Source organism: Astyanax mexicanus, chromosome 21, assembly GCF_023375975.1.
Source record: "Astyanax mexicanus isolate ESR-SI-001 chromosome 21, AstMex3_surface, whole genome shotgun sequence".
NCBI classification, from domain to species: Eukaryota; Metazoa; Chordata; class Actinopteri; order Characiformes; family Acestrorhamphidae; genus Astyanax; species Astyanax mexicanus.
This window is the reverse complement of record NC_064428.1, coordinates 19,449,117-19,474,111: the sequence shown is the minus strand read 5'-3', so window position 1 is coordinate 19,474,111 and position 24,995 is coordinate 19,449,117. Positions and strand designations below refer to the sequence as shown.

Genomic DNA, 24,995 nt, shown 5'->3' with positions numbered 1-24,995 from the left:
ACACAGTGCAGTCTGATTTAGGGGGCCTTGCATGGCCTTAAAACATGCAAAAAACATGTGCTAATTCTCCTAATTAATCATGGGTGTGTTATAATGTGGAATAAACCAATCAGCGTGTCCCTTGCCATTCACTTTAAAGGGCCAGGTGTGCTCTGATTTTGGTGGATTTATATTTTAATAATGAACTAGGTTTAAATCAGTTGCCAAGATAGCAATATACCAGATATTTACCTAAACACACCTCACTTCCAGACCGCAACATTCATCAGTGTAGATATAGTATATTCACAAGTGCCTTTGCTATTTAAACGAAACAGGCTTAAGGAGTGAAAATATACTGTTGGTGGAGTGTAAGAAAGAAATGAGCATCGCTACATGCATTGTATAGGGCAGGGATCACTAATAGATGGACCGCAGTCCGGGTCCGGATCCAGACGTTGTCCAATGCGGACGCAAACCGATAAACTACAGAAAAGGATTTAATTCCGACTATGTTCATTTAAAGCGGCAGAATTTTTCTTGTCTTTACGGTTTACGCGCTCTGCGGTGCAGTAAACTCACAGACCAATCACGTGTGCTGTAAGATCACCAAACGCTCTCCTCTGCCAATCCGATCTGTGCAGACCGCTGCCCCAGCTAGTAAATTGGGATGCGGTCGGGAAAAAAAAACGCCTTTATAAATAGATGGGGAGCCCGAGAACTAGGAAAAAATGAGAATGGGCGGAAACTAAAGACACGCTGAGCGTGAGAGACAGACAGGTGGAGGAATGTACACAAATTTTGGCCAAAGAGGCATTTTATTATTATTATATATATATATTTTTTCATTATAGTTCAAACAACCTCACTGATCAGATGTTTTATATATATATATATATATATATATATATATATATATATATATATACGGTCTGGACCTTGGAGGGAAAAATTCTCTGACTGGACCGTACTGAGTTCTAATTAAATACCCCTGGTATAAGGTGTAAGGTACGAACTCTTGCTTGTGTAAAGGCATTTAGTTCAGCATACAAGTGCAATGAGGGCAAAACACTCAAAAATATGAGGGTTTACAGAGCTGCAGTCTCAAAGTCTGGGGACGTGAAGCCTCAGGCTGGGTAGAAGAAGCCCAAAAATACTACTGACATGCTCTCAGGCTGGCTTTTCATGAGGAGAACTTAATGCAGCATAATTTCTGTTCAACTTGACAGTTGCACAAAACAGTTTAGAAATAATGTGCATATGCAATTCACATACCACACTTCCAGTTATTCAAATATGGTTATCAGTACTAAAGCAAGTAAGCAAGTATTTTGCATTTTCTATCTTCTACTGTTATACTGTTCAAGCTTTTAGATGAATGATTTACTAGGAATATAACTGAAAACAGGGTTCAGATACAAATATGAACAGGAGGTACACTTGTCTTTTGTTTTATTTTTTTGCTTTTTTGATAGCTAGGAAGCAGAATTACACTGATTTGTGTGAGAATTCAGTAGTTCAGTTCTTTGTAATGAATGTGTGTGCATATGAAGAACCTCAAAATTGGTAGGGATCTTTAAAAGAGAAAAAAAAAACTTTGCTTTCTGCTAGAGCTGGGCGATTTATTTTCTGAATAGCAATTTTTTACGATGTATATCTCAAAAAAAAATTAATAGCAAAGACACTTTTGAGACAAAGCTACATGTTCCAGTTTTTTATCATTCACTTTTATCATTCAGTGCCATATCCTGTTTATTAGAGTAACCTAGTAGTTCTGACAACATTTTATATCATCAACAACTGAAAGGTAATTCAGATGCAACAGTGGAAGTTGTTTTTGGTGGAAGTTGTTTTTTCCACTTCAACTAGCCCAAAATCGAAGGGCACAAAAATACAATATGGTATCGCGAGAGTGCAAAAAATACGGCTTGCACAGCTAAAAATGTGCAAAAGGCATTTACTTATTCTCTTTATTAATCATGGGTGTGTTGGATGTCTTTGCCTTTAAGGTGCGCTCGGACTTTCGCGTGTTTATTTTAACAGTGTGGCGCTTTTACAAGTCTCAACAGAGGGTACTAACTTGCCTGTTTACACTGTGGGAGTGTACAGTGCACAGGATAGGATTGGGCGCCTAACTGTTGTCAGGGTTTTAATCAGTCAGTCTGTCTGTTTTTCCCGCCACCAATATAGAAACATGGCAGATATTTACCTGAACACACCTCATTTCCAGACCACCACACACATCAGTGTAGATATATTCATAAACTCTGATGCTATTTTAACAGTGCAGGCACAAGGCATGAAAATGACTGTTGATCATAGGAACAAGCATTAATGACTGATGAAGGACTGTAGGATGACCAACACCAACTGTGGTACAACAGATTCAGAGCTTCTGTCTCTGCCTTTACATCTACAAGGTGGAACATCTAGAAGTGTCCAACAGAGTGGAGAACAGTAAGTGGACACAGTGTTTAAAAACTCCAGCAGCACTGCTGTGTCTGATCCACTACTCATACCAGCACAAAACAAGCCACCATGTCAGTGCAGTCACTGCAGTGCCAAGAATGACCCACTAACCAAATAATACCAGCTATGGTTCGACTTTTAGGAAGAAAAACATGCTAAAGTAATTTTTATGGCAGACTCAGAGGAGACAGGAACTTGATTACATTTCCCCTTGTGATTTCTTAATTATCTGGTCTCACTGTGTGCTCTGTATGTTTTCAGAGATCTGTGTTAAGGGTCGTCTTGTTCTTGACTCGTTCTTGACTTGCACATACAAAGCAGTGAGTGTGTAGACCCTTTCAATCGATCTGCCATGCTCAGAGCAGCTCAGCAGCTGATGATTATGGAACTAGACCAGATATTGGAGTCAAAAGGTTTAGGCTGTTTGTAGCATATTTTAGTTGATCATTTTTAAGAACTGCAATTATGCGTCCTTAAAATTTCAGCACTTGATATGGGTCACAGTGACTGTGGGCAGTAGCTTGGATAGTGGGTGTAATTAGTCCCTCTGTTCCTTGAAACTTGTGTAACAGCTCATTATTGTTATGTTATTCATCTGCAATTCATCTGTTTGTAAACTATTCAGACAATGAGGTGTTTAAAAACTACAGCAGCACTGCTGTATCTGATCTACTCAGACCAGCACAACACACACTATTAACACACCACCACCACCATTTATATCAGTTTCATTGCAGTGCTAAGAATGGCCCACCACCCAAATAATAGCTGCTCTGTGGTGGTGTCTCTTGTGGGGTTCTGGCCATTAAAGAGGATAATGACAAGATAGAGTGCAGAGAAACTGATACAGGACTACAGTCTGTAACTATGGAACTGAAAAGTGTTCTATATGATGTTACGACCCAGCTCGTGTCCAGGATCGCAACATAAAGAAAGGGGTGGAAAACCAACTAGTAATGATCATAAAATACTTTATTATTTATTATCAAAATAATACAAATGTAAAAAAAATATAGGGGATAAATATTTAAAAGGAGAACTGATGAGCTGTTAAACGAGGGGAATCCAGGACTCCTAGAAGAGCGAGACAAGAACAGTCAAAATTTGAGCAATGGTGGTGAAGGGGAAACTAAAGAGAAAGTGAGAGCTCAGCTCCAGAGAGCTTAAGTAAATTGTTAATTGCATTCAAGTGCCACCAATTAAGGCCAACACCACGCTAACCTCCCTTGGTCTGACCATGGGCCTCTTGGCTGCTTCTCTGACCAGTTCTCTCCTTGCTTAATCTGTAGGTTTGGGTGGACGGACATGACTTGTTAGGTTTGCAGTTGTAGAATACTTTTTCCATTTTTGGATGTTCAATTAAAACAGTGCTCACTGGGATGCTCAAATTTTGAGATATGTTTTTATAACCTAAACCTGCTTTAAACTTCTCCACAACTTTATCTCTGACCTGTCTGGTGAGTTCCTTGGTCTTCATGATGCTGTTTGTTCACTAGTGTTCTCTAACACAAACCACTGAGGCCACAGAACAGGGGTACATATACTTAAACTAAATTAAATAAGAAATTTAGGGTAAAGGGGGCTGAATACTTTTGCAGATAACACTTTTCATATTATTTTATTTGATTAAATAAATATTTTTGTGCCACTTCACAATTATGTGCTTGTTGTGCTGGTCTATCACTTAAAATTTCAATAAAATACATTTAAGTTTGTACTTGTAAGACGACAAAATGTGAAAAAGGACAAGGGGTATAAATAGGTTTGTAAGCCACTCTATATACTGTAACTGTCATTCTTACAACACTCTACAGAGTGCTGGATGTAATCTACACAGATTTCTCTTCTGAAAACTGTTTATTTGGGTGAATAAAGAATCTGTTTATTTAAAGTAAGTTTAGATTTCCATTATTTTGTCTTAAGGTGAGTTTTCAGTGAAGTTTCTACAGTACTAAGGCTGGGCGCAGCAGTATTAGCATTGGCTGCTGACCCTGAGTGTTTTGGTAACTTAGGGTGCTATCAGCTAGCCGTTCGTCCCACATAGCTTGTTTTAACATGGTAAACATGCAGACTACAGTCCAATATACTCACCTCTGAATGGTAAAAAGAGCAATCTTAGCGATTAGCGGCCAAGGCTAACGCTGCTGCACTCATCCTTAGTGCTGGAGAAACTTCACTGAAAACTCACTCTTATAATGCTGTACTTCAACAGAGTGGCTTTACTGCTCCCTAATACCTGATTGCACCGGACTATAAGGCACCAAGTGCACCTGTTCCAGTATGTGTAGCAGCTATGGATTTTATTTGTATTTTTTGTATTTTTATTGTAACCTTCCTTACGTTTTTTGGTTCATGCAAGTCGGTGCATAATGATAGTGTACTAAAACACCGCCGGTCACATGGCGATTCTCTGCAGCTTTGGACGCTCCACGGTTTTCTTCGCTGTCTGTAAATAAGTCATGTTTACACTCACCAACTGCTCTGAATTATGCATCACAAAGCTCAGGAGAGACAAAAGCACATTCTTTTGTAACCTAGACATAACAGAATACAGCACCAGATGAAGGCTTTAAAGCAAAAATAATAAAAAAGGTGCCGCTGTTGCCGAGTCAAGATGCAGCTCATTTGACAAGCAGCACAGCACCAAGGGCTTTGGAGAAGATCCTCTAATGCGGCTTAAGGCAACCCGTACCTAATGTGAGCCGCAGACACAGCTGTGTGGTACTCTGTTCAGGAATGCATCGCATCACAGAGAAAAGCCACCAACGTGACGGGAACATAATGTGCAAAATATTATTGTGTGTTTTACCAAGACATTAAATCCTATCTTGGTTGTTCTGAGCTTAGCTTTCCTTCCTGAATCAAACCTTTTTGTATTCTGTTACTTAACACAACAGTCAACATCCTCTGTCCTTATTTATGAGCACTACTGCCTTTCCCACGATGCCTTTCTTCACATTATGCGATTGGATATGGTCTCAGTAGCTTGGCTTAAGGCCAAGTCTTATTTAAGACTTGCAAATCTAGGAAAAGAAGCAATCCATTCAAATCTCCATCCAGGTCTTATAAAACAGGGCGCAGCAATGGATTTCAAGAAGTTATTAGAATGGAATGAAGCTTTATTTGTGTAATGTAATGATGATTAGGGCTGCAACAACCAATCGATTAAATCAGTTAGTTGGCAACTCATTTTAATAATCAATCAGGTGGGTCTACGGTGAGTTGCGAGTAGGGCTGGGTACCAAAATTCACCAAAAATTTTGTGCTTTTTTTGATACTTTGCATGAAATGAACTTAAACTCTCTCTCTCGCCCACTCTTACTCACGATGTCTGTCCTTCTCTCACGCTGTCTCTCCTTCTATCCCTCTCTCTCATGCACCCTACTCTGAGATATTATAATAAAGTAAAGACCTATCCGGACAGGATTAGTTTCTCAGAGGGACGTCTGTGAAAAATATTTCATACTTCTATTAGTGATAAAACTTTTGCATCCAGACTTTTGCAATTGAAAAAACAGGAGGACCAATTACTTTTTTGGCTTTCTCTGTCACGTGATATCAGGTTTTGCACACAGAGCATGATGGCAGCATCTAAATTTCAGCAACAATGTAAAAGTACAGTTCACAACCACAAAGTGTGGGATTTATTTAATATATTTGTATTTACTACGCTGAGGAAGTGGTTCAGTAGCTCCTCCATTTCCACTCGCTCTTGTGTTTACCTGAAGATCCGTGGAAACGCACGCCCAAAGTGTATTTACGGTGCGTGAAAAAATAGCTATTTTAGTAAATGCGAGGTGACGAAACTCAGAGATGTGGATCTGGACAGGACTAAAATTGACCATGGAGTTCAGCGAAAAACAGTAGGTAATTCAGCCTGTAATTTTCTCAGAGGACGTCTAAGACATAGACTGTGTATAGCTGGACAGAGCATCATCTCTCAAAAGTGAAGCCACCACAGGTCGGGCGCCCCCTGCTGTTCGTTTTCAGAAAGCTGTGTAGCCCCACCCATCCCCATAGGTTTCAATGGCAAAACAGACAACTTTCACGTTTTTTTCTAATATACTGTAATTCTACCTCCATTATTTAAATGCAGCAGCTAGTGTAACAGTATAACAGTAAGCTAGTTCTTATACTGTCAATTTTTTATATCCATACATAATTCGTTTTTTAAAACGTTATTCAGCTCTATTCAAAAAAGGTGTGGTTATTGTAAAAGGGCTGGTTATGGGCGGGACCAATAACAGACCGTCAGCTCCGCTCTGCAGCCTGTGACCGCGAGGCAGCCCTCAGGGGCGGGGTTATTTAAATGAGTAGGCTGTCTCTCCACAGTCTTTCTCCCTCCTCTGGTCTCTACTGCGCAGACTCGGGTGTCAGGATCGCCAACATGGCGGAAGATTTTGACTTCATTTTCATTGAATGAATGGGAACGGCGACACGGCGTCCATCTTTTTTTACAGTCTCTGGTCTGAGAAAAACACATACATGGTCGTTTCCCATAAAAGAGAAAATTACCACAGGACCCCATGAGAAAATAATTCCATCCGGATAGGGCCTAAGTCTGCCAGGAGTAAACCCCACTACACTATTATTACTGTCCCCATCCCAAAATTAACGGAACTACCAAATTTACGAGTGGATCAGACACAGCAGTACTGCTGGAATTTTTGAACACTGTGTCCACTCTGTCCAGTGGCGCAAAAAGGGGGTATGCAGCCTATGCGACGCATAGGGGCGCTGCACTAGAGGGTCGCCAAATCAAAGCCCCAAATAAATTTCCTCTCCGGAGAAACAGCCAATCAGCTTGCTGGTTTGCGGCACGTGGTGGGAAAGTAATGACAGGATGCTGACGATTTTACAACGTATCTCTCCACCCCCCAACCCCCCCCGGCTGACGATTTTAAATCGTCTAGACTGTCACAAACATGAAATTGGATTTGATTAGGTCACTTTAGTATAAAAATCATCATAAGTATTAAAAAATGTGTATTACAAATCATATTTGCATTTAAAACCCATGAAACAAAAGCATTAATAGACTTGTGGTCCAGTGGTAAGAGCTGTTATGCAGTGGCATGTTGTTGAAGGGAGCTCCACATGCCTCCAGGGCTTTATCCTCTGTGTTGAGAATACACACAGAATCTGATCTGTAATCTCTCTCAGACAATCTATCTTCCACCCATACCCACTGGGACACATACAAACAGTGGCTCAATTATGTACTCACACACACCCACCCATACACACAGGCTGCAAGCTTAAACACACTCACCACCATAAGAGACACACACACTGAATATAAGTGATTCACTAAAATCCCTCGAATCCCTTGATTACATGTGCACATCATTTACACCGTTACATGTTTAGTTCTTTATTTCTCTGCTTTAGGTTCTAAAAATAGTTTAAACTAATTTAATACCACCATAAATAAAAAATAGCTTTGTTCTGATTGGTTGACCTTCATTGTGCCTAATACAAAAACACTTCAGTACTAAATGGGCAGACATATGTAAACTTTGTTGCAAGTTGTTTATATAAATATGAAAATGTTTTATTATATCATGATACATTTGTTATATATCTCTAAGTATATTTGCGATATAGGTCTGAAAGCTTTGGAATTTTATTAATAGAAAAATAATAATGTTCATTTTACTCAAACATATACCTATTAAAAGCTAAATCCGAGATACTGATTCGGAAACTGACGTGGTCTCTTAATTTTTTCCACAGCTATATATTTTCTTAATAATTTATTCTGAATATTTATCATTGTTTACATATGATGTAAAGTTTTGCAATTTATTAAAGCAATATAAATTAACTTTTCCATTATGTAGGCCCTTTAAACACAGAAGAATAAACCAAATAATGAGGTTGTATTGTCAGCTATATTAAATTTGCAACACTGTCTATTACTGCATTAAATTTGAAACTGTGTGTTTACTCATGCGCACTCACACACACACACCCTTTGTATGCTTCTCATGCAGTTTGCGTCCCTATTATCAGCTGTGTGTGCTGCTGATAGAGACTTATGTTGTTATCAGTTTTCAGTGTTCCTCTTCTGTGGTAGTATAACAGTTTATTTGCACTGAAGCTCCACCAAGAAGAACTATTTATATAAGCACTGACGCCACACCCAGTTTGTTCATAGAAGCAGTTTGGCACATTTTGCTACAAGTCACATGGCTGTTTTTGTTGTTGTTTTTTGTCGTTTTTTTGTTTTTTAAATGTTCTTTGTGGGCATTTATGTAGAATGTTTTGATTATTTTTTAAACTGTAGATAAATACTGAAGACATAAAGTAAAAAGGTGCAACTTTTACTTTGATACCAGGTCTGCACACTCTTGACATTCTCACTTTCTCAAATCAGCTTCTTGAGTTACTCTTCTGGATTTGGTTTTCCAGCACCAGGAGTTGAAGTTCCCAGAAGTGCTGAGCACTTGTTGGCTGCTTGTTCATCACTTTGTTTTCCAGCTTATCCCAAACCTTCTTGAAGGGGCTTAGGACAGGTGCAGGTGGAGGACAAGCATTAATAATTTGGTTACTACATGATTCCATATATTTTTCTTCATAGTGTGGTGACCGCTATACTAATATTAATCTACATATTTAACCCCTTAACAGGCCAACAATGTTTGTCAATGATATTGCATGCCAAAATCTTGAGAAATTCAATTCATTACCATTTTAAAAGGTTTCATATTTGATAAGAGACTTTACTAAAAATACTAATTGTAATTGTAATTGATTATTTAAAAATATTAAAGTATATTTGCAACAGTCAAAATATAATGCATTAAATGCATATAATGCATTCCAAAACTTCATTTTAAAATCCATGTTTTTGTCAGTACAAATCAAACATTTCATGTCCTCCAAACCTTTTGTTTCATTATGGTTGTCTAATTTTATGTCAATTTTTTAAGTTTACGAATTTGGGGTTGATTTCTGTTACTGATCTGTAATTATTAAAGGAGAACTCTGGTGTAAAATGGAATTTGGGTGTAGTAAAACATGATAAAAAAAACGTACTTTCCTTCACCCTCCCACAGCTTTCTGAGATACAGTTATTTTCTCTTTTTGCCCAATAAAAGTGCCGTTGTACAGAGTGCTAGGCAAAAAGTACAAAATTACTGTATCTCAAAAAGCTGTGGGAGGGTGGCGGTGTGCTTTTCAACAAAGGTAAGTACTTTTTATCATGTTTTACTAAGTCCATTTTAAATTCACCTTTAAGTGGAGTAGAGAGTGGCCAGGCAGCTTCTCCAAGTGTCCTGTAGGAGTCTCCAAAGCCCTCCAAGTTTTCAGAATGTAAATAACTTATTTTACTGCAGAGAAAAAGGGGTTTTGTATCACGTACACTTGTAGCCCTTATACGGATCAAGGCATGTTAAGAGATTAACAGAATCAAAAATATACATTCAGCATAGTGCCGGACGATATTGCCAAAAGTTAAATCACGATACACAGTCGACACAATATAATTTTGATATTGATATGTATATTGTAACTGTATTAAAGCCGCTGTCTGTGGTGTAGCTACACATTTGTACAGCTACACATTTGTGGTATTTACACCATCACACACTGCCCATGCCAGGCAATGGAAGCCTATAGTGTTCTGCCCTTTGTGCTTAGCAATTACACCCTAATTGATATTTTTTTATATTAATAACTAAAATATGTTGCTCTGTAATATAAATATACCTGCCATTTTTTTCATGAATACGAGCTGACATGAAGAATCAAGACTCTTAGAATGAAAGCATACAAAAGCAGATTAGCAATTGGTTGTTCACAGTTGTGTGAGTCATAAAAGAGGTTGAAGGGGTAGTTAATGTCAGTTGACCAATACAAGTACTAGAATCTAAATTACTTTTATAATTTTTAGTGAATTTAAAGGAATTAAATTAATATGAAAAAACACAAAATGAGGAAATAGCACGTCTATATGAGATGCCAGGGCATTAGGCAGTGTATTTATAATAATTTGGTGTAGTAACCTTATGTGAAAGAGTTTTTAGCAGCAGGCTTTACATTTTCCAAACCACAATTTCTGTGGTTCGATATGATATATATTTCGTATTATGTGGACTATAAGGCTAACTATAAGGTATTATAAGGAGCACAATCTATGAACGCCTTTTTTCTGGTCTATTTTCGTACATACATACATACATACATGCATACATTTTAAGGCACATTTTAAATGTCAATAATAAGGAACGAGGGTGTCCCCATGTTTCCCTTCTAATTTTAGCAAACAAAACTGTAATTCTTAAAAAAGTCAAACAAGTGCTGGATATTAATATATACAGATTTCTTTCCTGAAAACTGTTTATTTGGGCAAGTATAGTGCTTCTGTTTACTTACAGTAAGCTTAGATTTCCGATACTTTAGCACGGTTAGCAGTGATTAGTGCTAGTAAACAATGCCCAGCAGTGCTAAACTGAGGAACTGTGAGTGCTCCGGTAACCCAGGGCACTATCAGCTAGCGGTTTGTCCCACGTAGCTTGTTTTTTTTTTTTACACTTCAGTCCGATAATACTCACCTTTGAACAATAAAAGAGCTAGCACTGCAGTATTAGCGGCTAATGCTAATACTGCTCCAGTCTTGGTGCTGGAGAACTAAACTGAAACTCCTGTATAAAGTTGTAATTACTTCAGTGGAGTGGCTTTACTGCTCCTTAATACCTGACTGGTAAAATGTGTAAATAAGGCACACCGTAATATAAAGCACACTATTGATTTTTGGGAAAATTAAAGAATTTTTAGTGCGTCTTATAGTGCCAAAAATGTACGGTGGCCGAGAAAGCCCAACGCAGTGCAAATTGAAAAGCGCTGCAAAAGCACAAAACACATCCATCAAAATTACAACACAGGCGCAGCAACTAGAAAAACGCGCTGCAACTAGAAAAACGCGCTGCAAATAGAACCACAACACAACGGAAGTGAGTCACAACACAACGGAATTTTCCCGGGGGACCTTAAAAGATGCTGCTAGCTAACCAGCAGGATTGGAGGGTGTTAGTATTCCGAGCTATATCAATAACTGAGGTTTAATATTAGAAGGATGGCACTGTGCTGGTTAGATGAAGTAAGTCCTAAAGTTTGATATGATATGTCTTTTATATCTATATATACTCAGGTCAGTTATGTATGAATGTCAGTTTAAAAATCTCAATAAATATTGATACTAAATTATTGTCCAGCCCTGATACAACACATATAATATTTGGTTAAATGTTTCTTAGCAAGTTGCACTTAAGTCTGCCTCCTGATGTGCTCCGTCTCTCTGTGAACTGAATCAGGCTAGCGTTAGTAGTTAGTTCTTATTACGTACACATCAACAGTTCATCTGATCCAGACTGATAAAGAATTAGATATGGAGGCGAGTGGGTTAAAGCGTAGCAGCTTATTTGTGTTTCCAGTTGCCGCTGGAGATGTAATCCCTCTCACGAGGTCTCTCTCTGTTTGATATTGGGTCCAATTCAATTTCCTGCGGTTCCCCTGAATGCTGGTCATAAGACTTAAAGTATGTGTCTGTACAGTCTCTCGCCAGTGGCAGGGTGTGTCTGTGTCTGTGTGGGTCCTCACTCTTAAATAAATATAGTCATTTATTAATCTCTGTACTAAATTAGAACACACTTGTTGATTTGGTAGAAGTAAAAAAAAATAGGACTTTTTATTGGTAATTGCTAAAATACTGTACCTTTTCGCCACTTAAATCTACAGTGCAGGCCAAAAGTTTGGACACACCTTCTCATTCAGTGTGTTTTCTTTATTTTCATGACTGTTTACATTGTAGATTCTCACTGAAGGCATCAAAACTATGAATGAACACATGTGGAGTTATGTACTTAACCAACCTCTGGGAACTCCTTCAAGAGTGTTGGAAAACCATTTCAGGTGACCACCTCTTGAAGCTTGTTGAGAGAATTATGCCAAAAGTGTGCAAAGCAGTAATCAGAGCAAAGAGTGACTATTTTGAAGAAACTAATATATATAAATATTATTTAGTTATTTCACCTTTTTTTGTTTAGTACATAAAACTCCATGTGTGTTCATTCATAGTTTTGATGTCTTCAGAGAGAATCTACAATGTAAACAGTCTGAAAATAAAGAAAACGCATTGAAACACAGAAAGTGTGTCCAAAGTCCACACCATGGTTCATGTGTTTGTTACGTTGTATATACAGTATTTGGTCTGGTTAGTTTTGGTTTCACACTACAGTTTATTAACGAGCGAACTCATGAGAGGACTCATGGCTGTAGTAGCTCACAAGGGTGCTGAGCAAAGGGTCTGAATACTTATGACAATGTGATATTTCAGTTTTTCTTTTTTTTTATAAATTTGCACAAATGTCTACATTTCTGTTTTTTTTTCTGTCAAGATGGGGTGCTGAGTGTACATTCATGAGAAATAAAATGAACTTTTTTAATTTTAGCAAATGGTTGCAGCGAAACAAAGAGTGAAAAATGTAAAGGGGTCTGAATAGTTTCTGTACCCACTGTATGTAAATGCATTCATATTGGGTCATTTTGGCTTTAGAGGACGAAATGGCTAAAAAAAGCTAAATTTAATTTAAGATAAAATTAATTTGATTCCTATTTTTATGTATTGTGCATACAAAATGATGCTTTCAAATCGCCATTAACTACACTGCGTTCACACATCTTCATACAGACATCAGCCTAGTGAGGTAAGTAGGATCTGATTCAAGGAATTCAAGAAACTCGGCCCCTTTTCTCACTGAATATCAGTACTTTCCACATTTAAACATAATCTGGTCATTTAATAGAATTTACTTCACACATTTAGCTTGTTCTAATGTTTTGAAGTAGTAGAAAAAGCTAGTAACAGAAGCCAGACAAGAAGCAGAGATGGAGGGTATGGCAGAAATAATTGTTAATTAATAATAAAAGAAAAGAATCGACAGATTAGTCAAACAACCAAAATAATCATTAGTTACAGCCCTATACATGATTGGTGTTCACAAAACCTGAGAAAGATATCCATCCATGAAGTACAGCAGCACCTGAACTCTTTCTAGCAAATGCTAGGAGGCAGTACAAGAGGTTTTAGCGGCAGGTTTATCTAATATTTCCTGCAAGGGTGGGAAAAGACTGATATGTTGCTGTCTTACTGAAAGTGGCAGTCCGTATTATTTTGTTTTTAAACTGAAGCAGAAGCATTTCCAAGTTGAGAAGCGGCAAAATGTTGTGTTTATTGGTACCAGTGTGCTAAAATCACATCCCTGCTGAGCCTAATATATTCATTCTAAAAACTACAGACATCAGCTTGAATTACTTATTTTGAGCACAAGATATCCTTTCATCTCTACACTTCTCACTTTTTCTTTTTTGTAAAGTTAGAGTAAATGGATAGGTTTATTAGAGAAAACTGTACAATTGAAAGGAGACTCTAGTACCCTGTTGGGCTGCGTCTAGTCTGGATACAAGATGCAATACGGTTAGGCATAGAGGTATACAGGTTCCGTATGTCATCCTGTGTCACACTTCCCCACAGATTTTGCAGCTGGGCCTGTAGATCCTGCTCTATATTTGTAGGTTTTTAAAGCAGGTTGATAAACATTTCTAGGAATCCCTTGCTGTGTGTGGATGAGCATTATCCTGCTGAAAAGCAGAAATCTAAGCTTTGTTTTTTTTTTTGTTAGTGGGTGTATGTTGAGGCTGAAATTGTCTTCTTATTTACCAGCCACTTTATTTAAAATACACAGCTCTGGAACAACCACTTCAGTTTCTGAATAAGTTTCTCTGAGTTTGCCATGTATAGGTATATGTTTGAGTAAAATTAACATTAATGTTTTATTCTATAAACTACAGACAACATTTATCCCAAAATACTGTCATTTAGAGCATTTATTTGCAGAAAATGAGAAGTGGCTGAAATAACAAAAAACATGTAGAGCTTTTAGACCTAAAATAATCAAAAGAAAACAAGTTCATATTCATAAAATTTAGAAATTCATATTTGGCGGAATTACCCTGGTTTTTAATCATCTTGGCATGTTTTCTCCACCAGTCTTACACACTGCTTTTGGATATATATAAGCCACTCCTGGTGCAATTCAAGCAGTTTAGCTTGGTTTGATGGTTTGTGATCACCATCTTCCTCTTGATTATATTCCAGAGGTTTTTAATTAGATAAAATCAAAGAAACTCATAATTTTTTATTCTTTCTCATACTTTTTCCAGATCTGTACATCTAAATTCAGCGCCATAGACAAAGTTATTTTGCTCTATATTTTTCTGCCTGTGAACTCACACACTCTTTGCAAAGAGTTTCTTTTCAAAAAATATGGAAATAATAAGCTTTCTCTTAAGCATATGGACACGGCTAATTCCAATTAATTATAAAAAGCTTTCAAAATCAACACAAAGCCTTTGTGTAAGAAAGCTGTGTGCACTTATCTCTGACAGTTTTTAATGGTGTGAAAAACTACTGTAAAATGTCATCACAGAATTAACTGCTATATTCATTCATTCTGACAGCTGGAAACTATTAATAAATAACAGTCTTAAAAAGCATTGTGCTGCTGGTCTTAATGAGACTTCTAATGCAATTATAAAGCAATACAGTGCCTATATAAAGTGTTCAGCTCTTGGATGTTTCCTGTTGTATTGCTTTTACCAATAGAATCACGTCCAATATAATAAGGCTTCTGAAAAAAAACTTTATTGTCAAAGTGAAAACCAGTTTCTACAAAGTGATGTTAATTAAATCAAAATACTCTATATTGCTGTGTGTGTGTGCTTGCACACGGGTGTGTGTTTTACTGTTTTTCTTTTTTTACAGAACTGTAACTTTATAAGTGTGTATACATATTAATATTCGTTCTTTATTTGTATTATTTACTGCATTGTACAATTATATTAAATACTAAAAAACTATGAAGGAGCACTAATCAGTTAGATAATAGACAAAATAACCAGAGATAAAAAAAAAACAGCCCAGGTGGTTTGGAATGAGTTGTAGCTCAGCACTCAATACTGATATAACTATTCTTATATTAATTCTTATAAACAAAATAAAAACTAACAAATGACACAACTAAGTGATTTAAGACTTCTGTTTTATCTTACATTTTTGCATATGCTATTAAAGTATTGGTGTTATACTGGTGGGTTGTTCTTACAAAAACTTTCTGGAAAAAGATGGTCAAAAATAATAAAATCATCCAATATATATTTACTGGCAGTTATTAAATCACCCATTCTCCTAATCTCTCAATAAAATCTTCACAATTAGGCAACTTCCTTCAGGAACCATCACACAAAGATCACTTAAATATCTTTATGATCCTGTGAGACTGACTGAAGTTTCTCAGTTCATTTCTTCATTTCTTCTAGTAGCCCTTTAGGAGCAATAACGAGCTGAAGAACACACTTCAGATCCTGCCTCAGATAACACCTTCACTATCACTTAAAAATCAGTTTAGAATACAAGTGATTAAAGAATTATAGTTCAGTCTGTTTTGCTTCTATATTATTTTAGGGTAATGCCATGAGAATTGAGACTAGTGTTAGTATTTTTTACTTATTTAGAGGTGTGCACCACATTCTAAAAAAGTTTTAAAACATGAAATGCTTTGGGTTTATACTGTTTGCTACAAAAGATTTATTTAACTTTCTGTTTCATTACTGTTCCAACCTTTCTATTCTATTTCTTCTTACTTCTAACCTGAGATAAAGAAAGAATAATGTAGAACATGATAAAATGGGTCTAAGGTAATAACATTTGAGACTTATATGTAAGCAATAATAGGTCTGGCACACTAGATACTCTTTTATTTTATTATAATATCTAGTTCTAGTAATAGGGGCATTTTTTATTTGGAGTGGGAATTCAAGTGGATACATTTTTAAAAAAAATCAATTTAATTTGTCCCAGAAACAAACCTTAAATTGTCTATTAACAACTCCACTTACCAAATATGCAAAATGGAGAGCTTAATTCAAAATAGATTTGAATATATTTTAACATAAAATGCAAAGTTTTGGTCAATTTGTCACTGGTGTTATCCCATCTTGAAGAATTTATTTTGTTTTTATTTTAATTAAAATTACGATGTGGCTGAATGTGATAAAGAAATTCCATTTAACTTAACATGTTACCAAAGTATGTTTACACACACCAGTGAGTGTGACACCAGTGACATTTTTGTTCAAATGGAGGATTTTGTGAAATTCCTGCCTCATTGGAAGTCAAGAGACTTAAAATCTCTACTTAAAATCAATAAAAGAAAAGACATATAGCAATATATTTGATAAAAAAATCTAATTTTTAACAATTATAGCACATAACCCCGGTGACACAAAGAAGTTATGTGCTACCTGATAAAGAGAATTATCATCAAATTAATACAATAAAATGAGCAAGTATGGTCTCACCTTCTCATGCCTTGAGATGCTTATTCTTTGATGACCTGTGACCCAGGAAACAGTTTAACAGAGCTAACAATATCTATGATAAAAATATAATGAGTCCTGATAACACCAGTGCAATGTTTGTTAAAGTGTTGAAAATTGGTTATGTGACGAGCTATTTTACATATGTAAAGAGCCTTTGAAATATGTTTTAAAAAAGGAAAATTAATTAAATCATAAGAAAAATGTGGTTTTAATCTTAAAAATGTATATAGGGACTCTTGAAATTGTCCCTAATGTTTTAGGCTTTTTTTCTAACCCTCCAACCTTTGTGACATGGTTTCACACTCCAAATAGAGAATGACCCATTAATGCTTTATATATTAGAATATTAGAATATTTTGATGTACTGAATTACTAAGCTCAATTGAGAGCTTTAATGGAGAATATAAACGCTAGTGTAGCTCCACCTTCAGCAACTTGGAAAGAGGAAATGTGCCATCAGTTGTGTTTGTGGGTGTGTGGGGGGGGGGGGTGCACGTGCAAGCAAGAGAAGGAGGGAGAGAAAGAGAGAGAGGGAAGAAAACCTAAACTTCAACACGAATGAAAAGTAATCTACCTTCTGAACCCAACAGTATGCGGCGAAGTGTTAATATGCAAAAAGTTTCCAGATTATCTATCTAGAAGAACCTTGAGCTTTCATCTTGGATTTTGTTCTCTTGTGTATTAATACAGTGGTGTTTGTTTTGCTCATGGCTACACAATGAGGCTAAGACTTTCTTTCTGAATCGCTCTTTCATTCCTTCTAAGAATTCATAGTCTCCAGAACAGATTAACATTGCTGCAAGCATTACCCCACATGCCACAAGCAACAGACTGAGAAAACTGGTGACAATCAAAGTACTGAAGAAAAGATTGATTTTTGGGTTGATTTTGATCAAGAATACATCAGAAATATATTGTGTTGTATTTATCAGAGTCTGTGAAATCTATTAAATGACCTGCTTAGCCTGTCTACACTTCTAAAGACTGTCTTTCTTCATCACTTTTGCAGATGCCACTAGGCCCTACATCCATTACTGCCGCTCTCCAAGCATGGAGACCTTTACTTGCTGGTGGCATCCCCTTGACAACGGTTCCCAGGGTGATGACAACGTCACCTATAGCCTCATGTACACCATTGGGTAAGACGTAGCGTGACATTTAAATCAAGGGTCCCTGATCAAGTTCATATGATTATTCTAGCAGGACAAAGTGCTTTTGACTTGATTGAGAAATGAGTATATACATAAGTACACTTACCTTGTAACGGAGCCAATTATACCTCAGTCAAAGGCTTTTATATTTATATTTTTATTTAATCTTTCCTTCCAGTCATTAGATTTTTATAATGATATCTATCCAGCTAATCTCTTCGTACCCTAGACACAGCCAAGGCAGAACTAGGCAGCAATACAAAGCCCAGTATCAGTGTTACAGAAAGCTGGATAAAATGCCATTGGGAAAAATAACTGATCTGATTCTGTAGCAAACGTAGAGTGTTTCACATTATAAAGCAACATTCTGTATTCTGTCCCTTCACTACAGAGAAGGGAAATAAGTATTTGATGTAGTTCATGTTTTGCAAGGATTGAAGGAAAACCTACAAAGAATAGAGAGGTCTGTAATTTTTTTTATAGATACACTTCAACCCTGAGAGACAAAACTTTAAAAAGAATTCAGAAAATCACATTGTATGATTTTTAAATAATTAATTAGCCTTTTATTGCATGAAATAAGTATTTGATCACCTAGCAGCCAGCAAGAATTCTGGCTCTTACAGACCTGTTATTTTTTCTTTAAGAATCCTATTCTGCACTCATTACCTGTATTAATTGCATCTGTTTGAACTCGTCCACACACTCAGTCAATCAAACTGCAACCGCTCCACCATGGCCAAGACCAAAGAGCTGTCTATTGACACCAGGGACAAAACCCATTTGAAGTTCTAACCTTGATCATCTGCATAATCCAGAGAAGATGGGTCATGGTTTGGCCTTCCAGCATGACAATGACTCTAAACACACAGCCAGGGAAACTAAGGAGTGGCTCTGTAAGATGCATGTCAAGGTTTTAGACAGTCTCCAGACCTGAACCCAATAAAAATGTTGTCCAGTGACAAGCCTAAACCTGAAAGATCTGCAGAAGATCTGTATATAGGAGTGCTGCAATGTGTGCAAACTTGGTCAGGAACTACAGAAAACATCTGACCTTTCTATCAAAAAATCATTTTTGTATCAAATACTAATTTCATGCAATACAATGGAAATTAATTAATTTCATTGCTGTATTCATTCCCCACTGTATGTACAGTATACACACAATATACAGTCATTAGTTTGATTGAGTGGTAATATGAACATCCTCTTTTAGTAAAAAATATAAAACACACTATTTTTGTATTTTACAAATACGTTTAAAATAATTCTTCCGCATGCTCGGTGCAATTACCCATTCTCAGCGGAGAGGTCCTCAAATCCCAAAACTTACGGACATCAGCTTTAAGAACAGCAGTCTGTGTTCTAAGGGATGTAAAAACATGTTGTTAGTATTTGTTTGTGACTGACACACCTGCACTATATTGCAAAAAATATTGTCTTGTATTCCAGCAAGGAGCCTCCAAAAGAGTGTCCAGATTACGTGAGCGGTGGACCGAACAGCTGTTACTTTGACACAGCGCACACCCTGGTCTGGCAGGTGTACTGCATGAAAGTGACGGCACACAGCCTCAGCGGGGTGTTCAGCTCTGAGGAACACTGTTTGGACGTGGCTGATATTGGTAAGCCGACACACACAAACCACAGACACACCCATGCAGGGTCATTATTATCTATGCGTTCCGGTCTCTATATGTGAACTAGAGCTGGGCGATATGGCCCAAAAAATAAATCTTCCATTTAAAAAAAAAAAATCCGATTTTCGATTTAAATCGTGCAACCAGAAACAAGCCAAAAAAATAACATTTGTAAACTGTGAGAACATCTAATAACTTTTAGAACGCTTTCTTCAACATAGTTAAGGTACTGACACAATGCACCCTCAAACTTAAAAAATAAATAAATAAACCCACCCTGTGCGCGCGGGAGGGAGGGAGAGAGGGGCGGGGGTGCGTGCGGGAGAGAGGGGCGGGGCTAAGCTCACTCTGAAGTACGGCAGCCCACAGGAGAGCAAGAAAATAGAAAAGAAAATAGATTTTCATAAAAACACATCGTCCTTAACTGTAAATTCGAATGAATCGATAAAATCGTTTAATCACCCAGCTCTAATGTGAATATCTTTTTCTATGCTGCTCTGGTACTTTCTGTATAGCTCCTGTTGTTGTTTTTTCTGATTTTGCATGCAGTGCTGAAAGCTTGTTATGTCGGCAAAGTAGTCATTATCACAGTGTCGACCTTTATAACATAGGCACAGTAGTGCTTAAATTTTTCCACAAAAAATTAGGTTTTCGATTATAATCAATTATTTTCCCCCTATAACAATCAAACTACAGATGACAAAAAATGGTTCATAACTAGGTTTAGTTGTATTTAAAAAAAATTGATTCAAAACATTGTTTTTAAACTCATGGGTTCGTATCACACGCTATCCTCGTATCTACACAACCAAGGAGAAACTCACACACTGATGGACACTGGATTATACTTCAGAACGCGGGTTTGTGACTGAAAATTGAGAAATAACACAAATAAATGAGTCATGGAAGAAACTTTAAAGTAGAGATTATTATTGCTTTCCACAATTATTCACGGTCCTCACCGGAGAGCGATGACGCTGCAGTTTTTAGAAACGGTAGAATTTATTTCTGGTTAAATAGCTAAATGTATGCTTTTTCCCACCAGGTGTTTGTGTAGAAAGTTCTGGAACATTTTTTGATATGAGCTCAGTTCTCAGCATAATGGTTAAAAAAATATGCATGCATGCAGGTGCCAGTAGTCAATGTAAGACGAATAAACACTTCAGAAATGAGTAGCGTTTTAGGATACTTTTAATAAAAAAGACAATCTGCATGTAAAATCGCGATTACTCCATTTTGAAAATCGCATTAAAACTGCAATTCGAATTAACTAAATTAATCGTGCAAAAATGCCCAGCACTATCGCATAGCTAACGTTTTTTTTATTTCAATGTGTAACAGCACCCCTAAATGTAAAAGCAACAAGTTGTTTTAGAATATTTTTACAACAAAAATATGCCATTCTCAAACCAGCCCACAGTACTTACACTTTTTTTTCACAAAGTAAAAAAAAGGGGTGTAGAGATGAAATGTGCTTTAGTTTCTGAAATCAAAACATTTAAAACACAGTCAAACCCAAGCACAAGCTAAGGGAGCCTCTGAAATTGTTAGTGGTGTTTGCTAGTTCGGCTGCTACTCACTCTACTGAGCTAACTGACATACTCTTGAGAGGGATCTGGTTAGTGGTGTTAGAAGTCTTTACTCTGCTTCCTCCTTGAGACATGATACTTTTACACATTCTATAAAAAAGTGAGTCAGGTACAGTAAAAAAAAAATAATAATAATCAGTTTGAAAGCGCTAATGAAGATTGCCTTCTTTAGGTTAGATTTTAATACAGGCTAAACCATTGAACCTCATCTTGTGTAGATGCCAGTGTAATGTTGCAGGAGGCTGTTATGGCTACAGTTTTGTCAGTTTTGTCAGCTTCATGCTTTTGATCGTATGCTCATGTTTTTTTCTATCCACAGTGGAGATCGATCCACCCTTTAACCTCACCTACACTTTGATGAACATCAGTGAGGATGAGTCGGGTCGCACCGCGGTAGTGTCCTGGCAGTACCCCATCGCCCAGCATGTTCACATAGGGTGGATTACACTCATCTACGAGCTGCGGTTCAGACCACTTTCAAAGCCCAATAAGTGGACGGTATGAAGTCACTTTTGTTCATTTTCAAGTCTCTGGTAAAGGAACTTTGTTAGAAGGCAGCCTACACCCATTTAGTTGTATGTTCATCTGAAATGGTTATTACTACATAGTTTTATTATACAGCCTCTGTAGCTTATTAAACAAACGATTTAATGTTTTTGTCAAATCCTAATGCACAATTACACTTATTTCAACAGTGCAATAAAATGTCAACTATTAATGTTGGGGAAAGAATTATTAAACCAATGTCAATGTGTGTAGCACTGTTGAGTGGATCAAATGAAGCAGTGCTGCTGGAGTTTTTAAACACCTCAGTGTCACTGTGGGCAAATTCATGTGGGTAGCATCATGTACTAATGGTTGACAAACACAAACTGTGCTGCAACAGATTCTGAGCCTCTGTCTCTGACTTTACATCTACCTAGTGAAGCAGCAACACAGCTAACAGAGAACAGTATAAGAAACATTTAGCAATATTCCAAAACTACACATTAAAACATTGGTGTGAGTGAAGTTGCACTGACGTTACCAGAATGCTTAAAACATTAAATAAAATGCTCTCAGAACATAAAAAAACTGACAGAATGAACATTTTAAGAAGGTTCAGTGTAACATTCAGAAAATGTTTTACTAACCAAAAAATGTTTGGGTAGGTAAGAGTATCTAATAGATTTTACATTAAGTGGATATAGTGTTTAAAAACAATTGCACTAAATGAATCACAGAAGAAAATTTGAAGGAAAGATTATTATTATGTTCCACAATTAATCACGAATCTTAACCGAAGAGTGATGACGCTGCAGTTTTTTTAGAAACGGTAGGATTTATTTTCTGGCTAAATAGCATTATATTCTTTATCACACCGGATGTTTGTGTCAAAATTGCTATAACTTTTTACGGTACAAGCCCAGTACTGTTTAGAAACTTTTTTTTTTTATTTTTTTTACATTTAAATGTGTAAAAGTACCCCTCAATGTAAAAGCAGCAAGTTGTTTTACAGAATTTTAATGCTATGATCTACTTTCCCTCATCAGGACTGCCCCAGGAAAGGAAGACCAATAAATTTACAATGTAGGGAAAAAAATGGATATAAGTGGATAAGTGGATATAGTGTTTAAAAACTCCAGCAGAACTGCTGCGTTTGATCCAGGGGAATCATTCCCTAATCAGTACACTTCACCAGAATGGTACACTGTTGAAATAGGTTTAAAATGCCACTGAAATCATAGATAGATTCATTCTGACATGTGTTTGCAAATGTGTGTGTGTGTGTGTGTGTGTGTGTGTGTGCCTCCCACTGCAGGTCAAAGAGCGTCTACGTGAGCCTCATCTGGAGCTGCTGGACTTGCCGGTGGGGAGTTACGAGGTGCAGGTGCGCTGCCGCTCAAACAATAACCACCTATGGAGCAAATGGAGTTCACCTCTTACCATCAATATTCCAGCCAGACACTTACCAGGTACACACACACACACAGACACACACACACACAGAGACACTCACACACACAGAGACACACACATAAAGCCCATATAAATAATTTAATTTATTATCAAAGGGTTGTGGACATCTCTTCTAACGAACACATTCAGCTAGGCTAAGTTAATTTGCACCCATTGCTGACAGATGTGCAAGAAAAGCAGAAGTATTGCCAATAGAATAGGACTCTCTGAAGATGAGTTTGGATGATTTAGGGATGAGCTGAGTTGGTTATTATTCAAAATCCTGACCTTTTTGTCACTAGATGCAATCAAATCTTCACCACAATGCTCAAAATATCTAGTAGCTGGACAGACTAGATGGACAGTTACTCCAAAAAGCAAAATAAACTTTTTTTAATACACTTGGAACTTCTGTCTTAGTACTTTTCGTCGTCCATATTGTCTTTATTTCTGTCAATTGTTAATGTACTACATAATTTAAACCCACAAAATGTCCCTTACACTGTGTCAAAAAGTTCTTGATGAATGGACAAATAAATATTCTCCAAAATTACCATCTTATTTTGAGTTTAAATTGCATAAAATAAGGTATTTTAGCTTATCATATTTTTCGCACTATAAGTTGCAATTAGAATCCTTTAATTTTCTCCAAAACCGCCCTGGCTTACCGCAACACTCAGGGTTCCTCAGTGTAGCACTGTCAGGTAGCCGCTAACCGCTAGGTTTTTTTTTTTTGTTTTTTAATTAGTTTTGTTTACCTAACTTAGTGTTTTCCTTTTAACTTAGACCAAAGACCAAAATTCTTATCAGAGAAAAAAATATGACTTATTGCCTTGAAATTAGATTTTTTAAATTAGATTTTTATTAGATTGTTTTACTTGCTAAGATTTAGTTTTGTTTCAATGTACGCATGTACACTCACAAAAAAAAGATTCAAATAAAACCCATCCAATTATATTCATACACATGAGCATACATACATAATCATTAAATCATGCACAAATCCTATTAGCTAAATACGGTACATTTCCTAAATATGCTGTGAAACCAGGGCATAATTAATATCCCACAGTTCAAAGCTAAATGAGGAGGTCAAGCCCCCATTAAAATCATACCTAGGAACAATGGAAGCGTCAGTTATGCAGCCATGATTAATTATTTTGTAATATTACTTTGTGCACTGTTGAACTTAATCTACTGTGAGATTTACATAACCTGGATCACACAGCGGAGTGGACAATGCTCAAATCACACACACTCAAAAAAATTGCTGGGTTAAAAACATCCCAATTTGGGTCATCTCTACAATCTAGCACTGGCTTATATAACCAATCACACACACAGCAGATTACACTGACCCACTATCACTGGGTTATATGAACAAAACTACATAGTGGGTCTGGAGAGGTTACTGACATCCCAAGTGTTAACTAGTATAGTGTCCCATGACTTTTGCCATGCTGCCAGTCATGATCATTACAATTATATATAATCTATACAGTGGTTCTTCAGTGGTGCTTGAACGTTTGTGAAGCATTTATTATTTCCTATATTTCTGCATTATCCTGACTCTAATTTCACCTATACATATATATATATATATATATATATATATATATATATATATATATATATATATATATATATATATATATCATAAATATGTAATATTGGATCATTTTTCTCAATAAAAAAACAAGTAAAATATTAGTGTCTTGTTGGGTTCTCTTTATCTACTTTTACTTCATGAGATTTTTTTAGGTAATATGTATGCAGAAATATATACAATT

The 24,995-nt window shown here is 36.6% G+C and overlaps 1 protein-coding gene across 2 annotated transcripts in view; it reads left to right on the top strand.

Annotated features, from left to right (window-relative positions):
- The window catches only part of LOC103043041 (growth hormone receptor), a 63,961-nt gene that overhangs the window by 33,759 nt on the left and 5,207 nt on the right, over positions 1-24,995 (top strand). For both annotated transcript variants that reach the window (XM_007254841.4, XM_007254840.4), the window contains exons 3-6: positions 17,900-18,029; positions 19,494-19,663; positions 21,587-21,765; positions 23,069-23,222. In XM_007254841.4, the coding sequence (XP_007254903.3) occupies positions 17,900-18,029; positions 19,494-19,663; positions 21,587-21,765; positions 23,069-23,222 (633 nt within the window). The remainder of the gene's footprint in view (positions 1-17,899; positions 18,030-19,493; positions 19,664-21,586; positions 21,766-23,068; positions 23,223-24,995) is intronic.